The sequence below is a fragment of the Martes martes genome, assembly GCF_963455335.1.
Source record: "Martes martes genome assembly, chromosome: 16".
NCBI lineage: Eukaryota > Metazoa > Chordata > Mammalia > Carnivora > Mustelidae > Martes > Martes martes.
Window position 1 is genome coordinate 44,315,556 of NC_137904.1, and position 14,709 is coordinate 44,330,264.

At 58.7% G+C, this 14,709-nt stretch overlaps 1 protein-coding gene across 1 annotated transcript in view; it reads right to left on the reverse strand.

Annotated features, from left to right (window-relative positions):
- Window positions 1-1,134: 1,134 nt before the first annotated feature.
- LOC308357180 (uncharacterized protein) overlaps window positions 1,135-14,709 on the reverse strand; it is a gene marked incomplete at both ends in the record, with an annotated part of 70,163 nt that continues 56,588 nt past the window's right edge. The window contains 6 exon segments of the mRNA XM_080826649.1: window positions 1,135-1,328; window positions 1,439-1,544; window positions 5,217-5,252; window positions 5,255-5,462; window positions 9,175-9,344; window positions 13,000-13,164. Coding sequence (XP_080682775.1) covers window positions 1,135-1,328; window positions 1,439-1,544; window positions 5,217-5,252; window positions 5,255-5,462; window positions 9,175-9,344; window positions 13,000-13,164 — 879 coding nt within the window.

The window sequence follows — 14,709 nt, forward strand, 5'->3', positions numbered from 1 at the left end:
GCCTTCCATGACCACGGAAGATGTGCGTGTGCAGACGGGGCCCACGGGCACGAGGCCTCCGCAGGCTCCCCTGTCTCTGAGCAGGAGGAGTGTATGTTGGACAGGATGGCGCCGACTTCCGCGAAAGGGTCCCCGTGTTCCCCAGAGCTCTAAAGGGCAAGGCGGCTGCCCTGACACTGGGCTGGAGGTGCCTGCCTCGTGGCACCCGGGAGTCTACCACTTTGTCCCAGATATCCCCCGCATCTACAGGACAAGGGGACTTCTGCGGGCCTCGAAGACCCTCGGACCAGCATCTTGCTGGTGCTCTGGCCCAGGCTGTTGCCGAGCTCGCCTGCTCGTGGGTACGTGAGCGCCCTTGAGCAAGGGCAGGAGACGCAGCCTGGCGCCTGAGTGCTTCCCTGTCAGCTCTGGGACATAACGGTCCCTAGATCCCCTCATCCTCCAATGGAGATGGGAATTTGTGGGGGCAGGCTAGGAGTCTCCACAAGGATAATCAACGTATGTGGCCTGTGACCCGTACAGAAACCCTTAGGTCGCGCATGCCGTACGAGGACACGGACAGCGTGTGGTGTGCAGATCGGTACTGGGTTTATTAAGACCCTCATGTGAGAGTCCGTGTGTGTAGGGAGACATGCAGAGGGATCCCGACAGGAAGAGATCAGCACACAAGGACCATGAATGCACTGAGAAGGAAACCCTCGTTGCGCAGACATTAAAGGTTGCAAAAGAATACACTTCTATCAGGTGAGGGGCTTCCTTTCTCCCAGGTCGTCAGGCAGGAGGACGATCTTGACCGTGGAGTCAAGGCAGAGATCTTGACTCCACGTCTGGATGCGTGACGCTGGCAGGGGACTCCCAAGACCTGAGGAAGAAGAGAATCAGGAGAAGTGGTCCACACTTCCTCAAGCCGATTCCCAAGGTTTTGAACAGGCAGATGAGTAGCCGAAAGGTTGGCGACTGCATGCTGGCTTTCAGCAACGTTTGGCAGTGTCCGTTTCCCCGCTGGCCAATCAGTGCTGTGTGCCGTTGTGGGTTCCTGGTGAGGCAGCTGTCATTGGGACGTGTGTCAGCAGCTGGACACGCAGCAAGGGTGGCCGCGGCCGCCGTGGGTATGTGGCGGTCCTCCAGCAGGCGTTATGGCAGCAGTGTGGGTGGCAAGCAGGCTAGCAGCAGCTGGATCCACAGCCCTGGGCGAGGCATCCGGGCAAGCAGCAACAGGTGGGGTGGTAGCAGGTCCTCCTGCAGTACACAGGGGTGCAGCAGGCTGGCTGACAGCAGCTGGAGCCACAGCAAGTTTGTCCACAGCCGCTGGACCCACAGCAGCTGGGCTGACAGCAGCTGGACACACAGCCGCTGGGCCGGCAGCAGGTGGTCCTGCAGTAGGTGGTCTGGCAGCAAGTTGGGCGGCAGCAGCAAGGCTGGCAGCAGCAGGACCCACAGCAGCTGGACCCGCAGCCGCCTTGTCCACAGCCGCAGCAGCTGGGCCGGCAGCAGGTGGTCCTGCAGCAGGTGGTCTGGCAGCAAGTTGGGCGGCAGCAGCAAGGCTGGCAGCAGCAGGACCCACAGCCGCTGGACCCGCAGCCGCCTTGTCCACAGCCGCCGCCGCCGCACCCGCAGCAGCTGGGCTGGCAGCAGGTGGTCCTGCAGCACGTGGTCCTGCAGCACGTAGGCTGGCAGCAAGGGGAGCAGCACGATTCGGTCATGGTGTCACACGTGGAGGGGCAGCTTCTGTTCAGAGGTGAGTTCCTCAGATTCTTTTGTCTCGTCCTCTTGTGGGGATTTTATGCACTGGGTCCCCACATTTGGACCAATGGGCATGACTTCCTTGCCGTTGTTGACGTCGCTTTCCTGGTGATGCGGGAACTGAAGAAGAGGAAGTTGTTTTCCCCCTCATGTTAGGAATCTTTAGCCAATAAGTGCTTAATGTGTTTCTTAATTGAGAATACCTCGTGGAAACATTTCAGATGAAAACACGGTGGTCCCATCAGCATCTGCATTCCTGCTCTATGAACTTCATCGTGTGCTCTAAGTCCCACTGGCCTGGGAAGAGGCTGGCGAGTCAGATTAGCGGTCCTTCCCCGGCGCTGGTCCCTGGGTTACATGTAGACTGGCAACATGCCTCGTGAGGGCCTGGCAGTATGCCCAGCGATGAACCGAAATCATGCCTGAGCCCAAGTCGGTTTCCCCACAAAGCCTGATTCCAGACTCCCACAGGCATCTGTCTCTTGGAGCCGCCCCCCCACCCCCGCCCCACCTGCACATCCCAGTTCGATCAAAGACTCTCGGCTGCAGGACATCCGAGTTCATCTCTTCCATCTGTGGAGGCAGAATCCAGCAGGGCGATAGAAAGAGCAGCAGTCCACCCAGACGAAGCAAGCAGCAGTCACCGAACTTCCTGAGAGACAGCAGTCCCGGGTCACGCAGAAACGAGGGCTTTTCCAGGATGTGGGACTTTCCGTGATATAAGTGGGGCAGTTCGGGGGATCGCGGGATGAGTTGGAGACTCTGGTCCTCACCTTGGGAACCAGCCAAGCAAGTGACTCCGTGTCACTGCGAATACAGTTCTCGTTTTCTCTTCCTCCCTCTTCCCTCCGTCCTCTCCGTCCTTCCCTACCTCGCTCTCTCCCACCCTCCCCCCGCTCCTCGTCTTTTCCTTCGTCTTCCTCCTGTGTCTTCCTCTTGTACAACTGGTGCCTGTCCACCATCGTGAAGAAGGAAATACTGGGTCTGAGTGCCGAAGACCGTAGACTGTGGATGGCGCCTTCAATATGCCAGCCGTGAATCTCGGATCTTCCTGTGTTCGGGACAACTTCTACCCAGCAGATCCGCATCTCCAGGCCTCTTGGCCGTTTCCGTGGCGCAGCAGAATGTCGCCGTGCCAGTGCATGCGACGCTGAGCGAAATGCTCAACCAGTGCTTCTGGAGAGTCGGTTGATAGAGATGCCAGCTCCCCTGTTGCTGAATTAGGGGAATCCCAATGAGTGTATTGCATCCTTTCTGATCTCGCTCTCGGCTATAAGCTTCCCGTGCAAGCTGGGACCCTGCACTCGCAGTGCATCTTCCCTGCGTGGCTTTCCCGCACTCCAGCCAGTGAGATCTGCCCTCTCCAAGGAAGCTCCGTGCCTGGTGGCTGTTCTTCAGTGTCGCTTCTGGGAGGTACCATCCTCTGACATGACTATGCCCATCTCAGTCTTGATTTCCTGATCCCTGCAGTGGGAACCTTGAGCCCTAAGTTGAAAATTACTTCAAGGAGTCAAGAAAATGTCCATGAAGCATTTGGCCGGTACGTAGCAAGTAGGGAGCAAGCCAGGTCCTGTCCGTTTCTCAGCACAGCTCACAAGCCCCCAACTCCTAAGCACCAGCAAGAGGCAAGTGTGGTGTTGGCAGTCTGTTCAGAGCCTCCTGGATAGCTGGTCTGCAGGGCTGGTGGGTGCCCCGGACAGAAGCCTTCCCAGGTCCTCAGAGGTCCCTCCACTGCTCCCGGGAAGTGACCCAGGGCCTTCATCTGCCCTTCCCGTCAGAGCCTGGAGCCAGCCTCACATCCCTGAGCGCCGAGGCAGCATCACGCATCAGTGTGGGACCAGAGGCGCCTGCCTTGGATGTGTCGGGACTCCGGTGAAGGCCCAGGCTCTTTTCTCTTTCTTCTTCCTCACATGGGTCTCACCACCACCCATCCCCAGAAGAGGCCCGTTGGCTTCCCTCCAGCGCTTCACAGTTCCTTCCCCAGATGCCGCGGTCGTTTGCTTCTCTTCCGCGCTTCCGAGGTCACGGATTACTCCACGTCAACACACACACCCAGCACAGGGGCTCTCGGTCCGTGACGTCACCCGTCCTTCCTTATCCCGACGCCATATGGCCTGCCAGTTGGGGAGCACGACGTGTTTGGCACAAAACTGCCTGAGACCGCCACACCCCCCCCCCCACCCCAAGAGGTCCTGAGACCAGGAGGCCCAACCAGAATGGGCCTTCCATGACCACGGAAGATGTGCGTGTGCAGACGGGGCCCACGGGCACGAGGCCTCCGCAGGCTCCCCTGTCTCTGAGCAGGAGGAGTGTATGTTGGACAGGATGGCGCCGACTTCCGCGAAAGGGTCCCCGTGTTCCCCAGAGCTCTAAAGGGCAAGGCGGCTGCCCTGACACTGGGCTGGAGGTGCCTGCCTCGTGGCACCCGGGAGTCTACCACTTTGTCCCAGATATCCCCCGCATCTACAGGACAAGGGGACTTCTGCGGGCCTCGAAGACCCTCGGACCAGCATCTTGCTGGTGCTCTGGCCCAGGCTGTTGCCGAGCTCGCCTGCTCGTGGGTACGTGAGCGCCCTTGAGCAAGGGCAGGAGACGCAGCCTGGCGCCTGAGTGCTTCCCTGTCAGCTCTGGGACATAACGGTCCCTAGATCCCCTCATCCTCCAATGGAGATGGGAATTTGTGGGGGCAGGCTAGGAGTCTCCACAAGGATAATCAACGTATGTGGCCTGTGACCCGTACAGAAACCCTTAGGTCGCGCATGCCGTACGAGGACACGGACAGCGTGTGGTGTGCAGATCGGTACTGGGTTTATTAAGACCCTCATGTGAGAGTCCGTGTGTGTAGGGAGACATGCAGAGGGATCGCGACAGGAAGAGATCAGCACACAAGGACCATGAATGCACTGAGAAGGAAACCCTCGTTGCGCAGACATTAAAGGTTGCAAAAGAATACACTTCTATCAGGTGAGGGGCTTCCTTTCTCCCAGGTCGTCAGGCAGGAGGACGATCTTGACCGTGGAGTCAAGGCAGAGATCTTGACTCCACGTCTGGATGCGTGACGCTGGCAGGGGACTCCCAAGACCTGAGGAAGAAGAGAATCAGGAGAAGTGGTCCACACTTCCTCAAGCCGATTCCCAAGGTTTTGAACAGGCAGATGAGTAGCCGAAAGGTTGGCGACTGCATGCTGGCTTTCAGCAACGTTTGGCAGTGTCCGTTTCCCCGCTGGCCAATCAGTGCTGTGTGCCGTTGTGGGTTCCTGGTGAGGCAGCTGTCATTGGGACGTGTGTCAGCAGCTGGACACGCAGCAAGAGTGGCCGCGGCCGCTGTGGGTATGTGGCGGTCCTCCAGCAGGCGTTATGGCAGCAGTGTGGGTGGCAAGCAGGCTAGCAGCAGCTGGATCCACAGCCCTGGGCGAGGCATCCGGGCAAGCAGCAACAGGTGGGGTGGTAGCAGGTCCTCATGCAGTACACAGGGGTGCAGCAGGCTGGCTGACAGCAGCTGGAGCCACAGCAAGTTTGTCACAGCCGCTGGACCCACAGCAGCTGGGCTGACAGCAGCTGGACACACAACAGCTGGGCCGGCAGCAGGTGGTCCTGCAGCAGGTGGTCTGGCAGCAAGTTGGGCGGCAGCAGCAAGACTGGCAGCAGCAGGACCCACAGCAGCTGGACCCGCAGCCGCCTTGTCCACAGCCGCAGCAGCTGGGCCGGCAGCAGGTGGTCCTGCAGCAGGTGGTCTGGCAGCAAGTTGGGCGGCAGCAGCAAGGCTGGCAGCAGCAGGACCCACAGCCGCTGGACCCGCAGCCGCCTTGTCCACAGCCGCCGCCGCCGCACCCGCAGCAGCTGGGCTGGCAGCAGGTGGTCCTGCAGCACGTGGTCCTGCAGCACGTAGGCTGGCAGCAAGGGGAGCAGCACGATTCGGTCATGGTGTCACACGTGGAGGGGCAGCTTCTGTTCAGAGGTGAGTTCCTCAGATTCTTTTGTCTCGTCCTCTTGTGGGGATTTTATGCACTGGGTCCCCACATTTGGACCAATGGGCATGACTTCCTTGCCGTTGTTGACGTCGTTTTCCTGGTGATGCGGGAACTGAAGAAGAGGAAGTTGTTTTCCCCCTCATGTTAGGAATCTTTAGCCAATAAGTGCTTAATGTGTTTCTTAATTGAGAATACCTCGTGGAAACATTTCAGATGAAAACACGGTGGTCCCATCAGCATCTGCATTCCTGCTCTATGAACTTCATCGTGTGTTCTAAGTCCCACTGGCCTGGGAAGAGGCTGGCGAGTCAGATTAGCGGTCCTTCCCCGGCGCTGGTCCCTGGGTTACATGTAGACTGGCAACATGCCTCGTGAGGGCCTGGCAGTATGCCCAGCGATGAACCGAAATCATGCCTGAGCCCAAGTCGGTTTCCCCACAAAGCCTGATTCCAGACTCCCACAGGCATCTGTCTCTTGGAGCCGCCCCCCCACCCCCGCCCCACCTGCACATCCCAGTTCGATCAAAGACTCTCGGCTGCAGGACATCCGAGTTCATCTCTTCCATCTGTGGAGGCAGAATCCAGCAGGGCGATAGAAAGAGCAGCAGTCCACCCAGACGAAGCAAGCAGCAGTCACCGAACTTCCTGAGAGACAGCAGTCCCGGGTCACGCAGAAACGAGGGCTTTTCCAGGATGTGGGACTTTCCGTGATATAAGTGGGGCAGTTCGGGGGATCGCGGGATGAGTTGGAGACTCTGGTCCTCACCTTGGGAACCAGCCAAGCAAGTGACTCCGTGTCACTGCGAATACAGTTCTCGTTTTCTCTTCCTCCCTCTTCCCTCCGTCCTCTCCGTCCTTCCCTACCTCGCTCTCTCCCACCCTCCCCCCGCTCCTCGTCTTTTCCTTCGTCTTCCTCCTGTGTCTTCCTCTTGTACAACTGGTGCCTGTCCACCATCGTGAAGAAGGAAATACTGGGTCTGAGTGCCGAAGACCGTAGACTGTGGATGGCGCCTTCAATATGCCAGCCGTGAATCTCGGATCTTCCTGTGTTCGGGACAACTTCTACCCAGCAGATCCGCATCTCCAGGCCTCTTGGCCGTTTCCGTGGCGCAGCAGAATGTCGCCGTGCCAGTGCATGCGACGCTGAGCGAAATGCTCAACCAGTGCTTCTGGAGAGTCGGTTGATAGAGATGCCAGCTCCCCTGTTGCTGAATTAGGGGAATCCCAATGAGTGTATTGCATCCTTTCCGATCTCGCTCTCGGCTATAAGCTTCCCGTGCAAGCTGGGACCCTGCACTCGCAGTGCATCTTCCCTGCGTGGCTTTGCCGCACTCCAGCCAGTGAGATCCGCCCTCCCCAAGGAAGCTCCGTGCCTGGTGGCTGTTCTTCAGTGTCGCTTCTGGGAGGTACCATCCTCTGACATGACTATGCCCATCTCAGTCTTGATTTCCTGATCCCTGCAGTGGGAACCTTGAGCCCTAAGTTGAAAATTACTTCAAGGAGTCAAGAAAATGTCCATGAAGCATTTGGCCGGTACGTAGCAAGTAGGGAGCAAGCCAGGTCCTGTCCGTTTCTCAGCACAGCTCACAAGCCCCCAACTCCTAAGCACCAGCAAGAGGCAAGTGTGGTGTTGGCAGTCTGTTCAGAGCCTCCTGGATAGCTGGTCTGCAGGGCTGGTGGGTGCCCCGGACAGAAGCCTTCCCAGGTCCTCAGAGGTCCCTCCACTGCTCCCGGGAAGTGACCCAGGGCCTTCATCTGCCCTTCCCGTCAGAGCCTGGAGCCAGCCTCACATCCCTGAGCGCCGAGGCAGCATCACGCATCAGTGTGGGACCAGAGGCGCCTGCCTTGGATGTGTCGGGACTCCGGTGAAGGCCCAGGCTCTTTTCTCTTTCTTCTTCCTCACATGGGTCTCACCACCACCCATCCCCAGAAGAGGCCCGTTGGCTTCCCTCCAGCGCTTCACAGTTCCTTCCCCAGATGCCGCGGTCGTTTGCTTCTCTTCCGCGCTTCCGAGGTCAGGGATTACTCCACGTCAACACACACGCCCAGCACAGGGGCTCTCGGTCCGTGACGTCACCCGTCCTTCCTTATCCCGACGCCATATGGCCTGCCAGTTGGGGAGCACGACGTGTTTGGCACAAAACTGCCTGAGACCGCCACACACCCCCCCCCCACCCCAAGAGGTCCTGAGACCAGGAGGCCCAACCAGAATGGGCCTTCCATGACCACGGAAGATGTGCGTGTGCAGACGGGGCCCACGGGCACGAGGCCTCCGCAGGCTCCCCTGTCTCTGAGCAGGAGGAGTGTATGTTGGACAGGATGGCGCCGACTTCCGCGAAAGGGTCCCCGTGTTCCCCAGAGCTCTAAAGGGCAAGGCGGCTGCCCTGACACTGGGCTGGAGGTGCCTGCCTCGTGGCACCCGGGAGTCTACCACTTTGTCCCAGATATCCCCCGCATCTACAGGACAAGGGGACTTCTGCGGGCCTCGAAGACCCTCGGACCAGCATCTTGCTGGTGCTCTGGCCCAGGCTGTTGCCGAGCTCGCCTGCTCGTGGGTACGTGAGCGCCCTTGAGCAAGGGCAGGAGACGCAGCCTGGCGCCTGAGTGCTTCCCTGTCAGCTCTGGGACATAACGGTCCCTAGATCCCCTCATCCTCCAATGGAGATGGGAATTTGTGGGGGCAGGCTAGGAGTCTCCACAAGGATAATCAACGTATGTGGCCTGTGACCCGTACAGAAACCGTTAGGTCGCGCATGCCGTACGAGGACACGGACAGCGTGTGGTGTGCAGATCGGTACTGGGTTTATTAAAACCCTCATGTGAGAGTCCGTGTGTGTAGGGAGACATGCAGAGGGATCCCGACAGGAAGAGATCAGCACACAAGGACCATGAATGCACTGAGAAGGAAACCCTCGTTGCGCAGACATTAAAGGTTGCAAAAGAATACACTTCTATCAGGTGAGGGGCTTCCTTTCTCCCAGGTCGTCAGGCAGGAGGACGATCTTGACCGTGGAGTCAAGGCAGAGATCTTGACTCCACGTCTGGATGCGTGACGCTGGCAGGGGACTCCCAAGACCTGAGGAAGAAGAGAATCAGGAGAAGTGGTCCACACTTCCTCAAGCCGATTCCCAAGGTTTTGAACAGGCAGATGAGTAGCCGAAAGGTTGGCGACTGCATGCTGGCTTTCAGCAACGTTTGGCAGTGTCCGTTTCCCCGCTGGCCAATCAGTGCTGTGTGCCGTTGTGGGTTCCTGGTGAGGCAGCTGTCATTGGGACGTGTGTCAGCAGCTGGACACGCAGCAAGGGTGGCCGCGGCCGCCGTGGGTATGTGGCGGTCCTCCAGCAGGCGTTATGGCAGCAGTGTGGGTGGCAAGCAGGCTAGCAGCAGCTGGATCCACAGCCCTGGGCGAGGCATCCGGGCAAGCAGCAACAGGTGGGGTGGTAGCAGGTCCTCCTGCAGTACACAGGGGTGCAGCAGGCTGGCTGACAGCAGCTGGAGCCACAGCAAGTTTGTCCACAGCCGCTGGACCCACAGCAGCTGGGCTGACAGCAGCTGGACACACAACAGCTGGGCCGGCAGCAGGTGGTCCTGCAGCAGGTGGTCTGGCAGCAAGTTGGGCGGCAGCAGCAAGGCTGGCAGCAGCAGGACCCACAGCAGCTGGACCCGCAGCCGCCTTGTCCACAGCCGCAGCAGCTGGGCCGGCAGCAGGTGGTCCTGCTGCACGTGGTCCTGCAGCACGTAGGCTGGCAGCAAGGGGAGCAGCACGATTCGGTCATGGTGTCACACGTGGAGGGGCAGCTTCTGTTCAGAGGTGAGTTCCTCAGATTCTTTTGTCTCGTCCTCTTGTGGGGATTTTATGCACTGGGTCCCCACATTTGGACCAATGGGCATGACTTCCTTGCCGTTGTTGACGTCGTTTTCCTGGTGATGCGGGAACTGAAGAAGAGGAAGTTGTTTTCCCCCTCATGTTAGGAATCTTTAGCCAATAAGTGCTTAATGTGTTTCTTAATTGAGAATACCTCGTGGAAACATTTCAGATGAAAACACGGTGGTCCCATCAGCATCTGCATTCCTGCTCTATGAACTTCATCGTGTGTTCTAAGTCCCACTGGCCTGGGAAGAGGCTGGCGAGTCAGATTAGCGGTCCTTCCCCGGCGCTGGTCCCTGGGTTACATGTAGACTGGCAACATGCCTCGTGAGGGCCTGGCAGTATGCCCAGCGATGAACCGAAATCATGCCTGAGCCCAAGTCGGTTTCCCCACAAAGCCTGATTCCAGACTCCCACAGGCATCTGTCTCTTGGAGCCGCCCCCCCACCCCCGCCCCACCTGCACATCCCAGTTCGATCAAAGACTCTCGGCTGCAGGACATCCGAGTTCATCTCTTCCATCTGTGGAGGCAGAATCCAGCAGGGCGATAGAAAGAGCAGCAGTCCACCCAGACGAAGCAAGCAGCAGTCACCGAACTTCCTGAGAGACAGCAGTCCCGGGTCACGCAGAAACGAGGGCTTTTCCAGGATGTGGGACTTTCCGTGATATAAGTGGGGCAGTTCGGGGGATCGCGGGATGAGTTGGAGACTCTGGTCCTCACCTTGGGAACCAGCCAAGCAAGTGACTCCGTGTCACTGCGAATACAGTTCTCGTTTTCTCTTCCTCCCTCTTCCCTCCGTCCTCTCCGTCCTTCCCTACCTCGCTCTCTCCCACCCTCCCCCCGCTCCTCGTCTTTTCCTTCGTCTTCCTCCTGTGTCTTCCTCTTGTACAACTGGTGCCTGTCCACCATCGTGAAGAAGGAAATACTGGGTCTGAGTGCCGAAGACCGTAGACTGTGGATGGCGCCTTCAATATGCCAGCCGTGAATCTCGGATCTTCCTGTGTTCGGGACAACTTCTACCCAGCAGATCCGCATCTCCAGGCCTCTTGGCCGTTTCCGTGGCGCAGCAGAATGTCGCCGTGCCAGTGCATGCGACGCTGAGCGAAATGCTCAACCAGTGCTTCTGGAGAGTCGGTTGATAGAGATGCCAGCTCCCCTGTTGCTGAATTAGGGGAATCCCAATGAGTGTATTGCATCCTTTCCGATCTCGCTCTCGGCTATAAGCTTCCCGTGCAAGCTGGGACCCTGCACTCGCAGTGCATCTTCCCTGCGTGGCTTTGCCGCACTCCAGCCAGTGAGATCCGCCCTCCCCAAGGAAGCTCCGTGCCTGGTGGCTGTTCTTCAGTGTCGCTTCTGGGAGGTACCATCCTCTGACATGACTATGCCCATCTCAGTCTTGATTTCCTGATCCCTGCAGTGGGAACCTTGAGCCCTAAGTTGAAAATTACTTCAAGGAGTCAAGAAAATGTCCATGAAGCATTTGGCCGGTACGTAGCAAGTAGGGAGCAAGCCAGGTCCTGTCCGTTTCTCAGCACAGCTCACAAGCCCCCAACTCCTAAGCACCAGCAAGAGGCAAGTGTGGTGTTGGCAGTCTGTTCAGAGCCTCCTGGATAGCTGGTCTGCAGGGCTGGTGGGTGCCCCGGACAGAAGCCTTCCCAGGTCCTCAGAGGTCCCTCCACTGCTCCCGGGAAGTGACCCAGGGCCTTCATCTGCCCTTCCCGTCAGAGCCTGGAGCCAGCCTCACATCCCTGAGCGCCGAGGCAGCATCACGCATCAGTGTGGGACCAGAGGCGCCTGCCTTGGATGTGTCGGGACTCCGGTGAAGGCCCAGGCTCTTTTCTCTTTCTTCTTCCTCACATGGGTCTCACCACCACCCATCCCCAGAAGAGGCCCGTTGGCTTCCCTCCAGCGCTTCACAGTTCCTTCCCCAGATGCCGCGGTCGTTTGCTTCTCTTCCGCGCTTCCGAGGTCAGGGATTACTCCACGTCAACACACACGCCCAGCACAGGGGCTCTCGGTCCGTGACGTCACCCGTCCTTCCTTATCCCGACCATATGGCCTGCCAGTTGGGGAGCACGACGTGTTTGGCACAAAACTGCCTGAGACCGCCACACCCCCCCCCCCACCCCAAGAGGTCCTGAGACCAGGAGGCCCAACCAGAATGGGCCTTCCATGACCACGGAAGATGTGCGTGTGCAGACGGGGCCCACGGGCACGAGGCCTCCGCAGGCTCCCCTGTCTCTGAGCAGGAGGAGTGTATGTTGGACTGGATGGCGCCGACTTCCGCGAAAGGGTCCCCGTGTTCCCCAGAGCTCTAAAGGGCAAGGCGGCTGCCCTGACACTGGGCTGGAGGTGCCTGCCTCGTGGCACCCGGGAGTCTACCACTTTGTCCCAGATATCCCCCGCATCTACAGGACAAGGGGACTTCTGCGGGCCTCGAAGACCCTCGGACCAGCATCTTGCTGGTGCTCTGGCCCAGGCTGTTGCCGAGCTCGCCTGCTCGTGGGTACGTGAGCGCCCTTGAGCAAGGGCAGGAGACGCAGCCTGGCGCCTGAGTGCTTCCCTGTCAGCTCTGGGACATAACGGTCCCTAGATCCCCTCATCCTCCAATGGAGATGGGAATTTGTGGGGGCAGGCTAGGAGTCTCCACAAGGATAATCAACGTATGTGGCCTGTGACCCGTACAGAAACCCTTAGGTCGCGCATGCCGTACGAGGACACGGACAGCGTGTGGTGTGCAGATCGGTACTGGGTTTATTAAGACCCTCATGTGAGAGTCCGTGTGTGTAGGGAGACATGCAGAGGGATCCCGACAGGAAGAGATCAGCACACAAGGACCATGAATGCACTGAGAAGGAAACCCTCGTTGCGCAGACATTAAAGGTTGCAAAAGAATACACTTCTATCAGGTGAGGGGCTTCCTTTCTCCCAGGTCGTCAGGCAGGAGGACGATCTTGACCGTGGAGTCAAGGCAGAGATCTTGACTCCACGTCTGGATGCGTGACGCTGGCAGGGGACTCCCAAGACCTGAGGAAGAAGAGAATCAGGAGAAGTGGTCCACACTTCCTCAAGCTGATTCCCAAGGTTTTGAACAGGCAGATGAGTAGCCGAAAGGTTGGCGACTGCATGCTGGCTTTCAGCAACGTTTGGCAGTGTCCGTTTCCCCGCTGGCCAATCAGTGCTGTGTGCCGTTGTGGGTTCCTGGTGAGGCAGCTGTCATTGGGACGTGTGTCAGCAGCTGGACACGCAGCAAGGGTGGCCGCGGCCGCCGTGGGTATGTGGCGGTCCTCCAGCAGGCGTTATGGCAGCAGTGTGGGTGGCAAGCAGGCTAGCAGCAGCTGGATCCACAGCCCTGGGCGAGGCATCCGGGCAAGCAGCAACAGGTGGGGTGGTAGCAGGTCCTCCTGCAGTACACAGGGGTGCAGCAGGCTGGCTGACAGCAGCTGGAGCCACAGCAAGTTTGTCCACAGCCGCTGGACCCACAGCAGCTGGGCTGACAGCAGCTGGACACACAGCAGCTGGGCGGGCAGCAGGTGGTCCTGCAGCAGGTGGTCTGGCAGCAAGTTGGGCGGCAGCAGCAAGGCTGGCAGCAGCAGGACCCACAGCAGCTGGACCCGCAGCCGCCTTGTCCACAGCCGCAGCAGCTGGGCCGGCAGCAGGTGGTCCTGCAGCAGGTGGTCTGGTAGCAAGTTGGGCGGCAGCAGCAAGGCTGGCAGCAGCAGGACCCACAGCCGCTGGACCCGCAGCCGCCTTGTCCACAGCCGCCGCCGCCGCACCCGCAGCAGCTGGGCTGGCAGCAGGTGGTCCTGCAGCACGTGGTCCTGCAGCACGTAGGCTGGCAGCAAGGGGAGCAGCACGATTCGGTCATGGTGTCACACGTGGAGGGGCAGCTTCTGTTCAGAGGTGAGTTCCTCAGATTCTTTTGTCTCGTCCTCTTGTGGGGATTTTATGCACTGGGTCCCCACATTTGGACCAATGGGCATGACTTCCTTGCCGTTGTTGACGTCGTTTTCCTGGTGATGCGGGAACTGAAGAAGAGGAAGTTGTTTTCCCCCTCATGTTAGGAATCTTTAGCCAATAAGTGCTTAATGTGTTTCTTAATTGAGAATACCTCGTGGAAACATTTCAGATGAAAACACGGTGGTCCCATCAGCATCTGCATTCCTGCTCTATGAACTTCATCGTGTGTTCTAAGTCCCACTGGCCTGGGAAGAGGCTGGCGAGTCAGATTAGCGGTCCTTCCCCGGCGCTGGTCCCTGGGTTACATGTAGACTGGCAACATGCCTCGTGAGGGCCTGGCAGTATGCCCAGCGATGAACCGAAATCATGCCTGAGCCCAAGTCGGTTTCCCCACAAAGCCTGATTCCAGACTCCCACAGGCATCTGTCTCTTGGAGCCGCCCCCCCACCCCCGCCCCACCTGCACATCCCAGTTCGATCAAAGACTCTCGGCTGCAGGACATCCGAGTTCATCTCTTCCATCTGTGGAGGCAGAATCCAGCAGGGCGATAGAAAGAGCAGCAGTCCACCCAGACGAAGCAAGCAGCAGTCACCGAACTTCCTGAGAGACAGCAGTCCCGGGTCACGCAGAAACGAGGGCTTTTCCAGGATGTGGGACTTTCCGTGATATAAGTGGGGCAGTTCGGGGGATCGCGGGATGAGTTGGAGACTCTGGTCCTCACCTTGGGAACCAGCCAAGCAAGTGACTCCGTGTCACTGCGAATACAGTTCTCGTTTTCTCTTCCTCCCTCTTCCCTCCGTCCTCTCCGTCCTTCCCTACCTCGCTCTCTCCCACCCTCCCCCCGCTCCTCGTCTTTTCCTTCGTCTTCCTCCTGTGTCTTCCTCTTGTACAACTGGTGCCTGTCCACCATCGTGAAGAAGGAAATACTGGGTCTGAGTGCCGAAGACCGTAGACTGTGGATGGCGCCTTCAATATGCCAGCCGTGAATCTCGGATCTTCCTGTGTTCGGGACAACTTCTACCCAGCAGATCCGCATCTCCAGGCCTCTTGGCCGTTTCCGTGGCGCAGCAGAATGTCGCCGTGCCAGTGCATGCGACGCTGAGCGAAATGCTCAACCAGTGCTTCTGGAGAGTCGGTTGATAGAGATGCCAGCTCCCCTGTTGCTGAA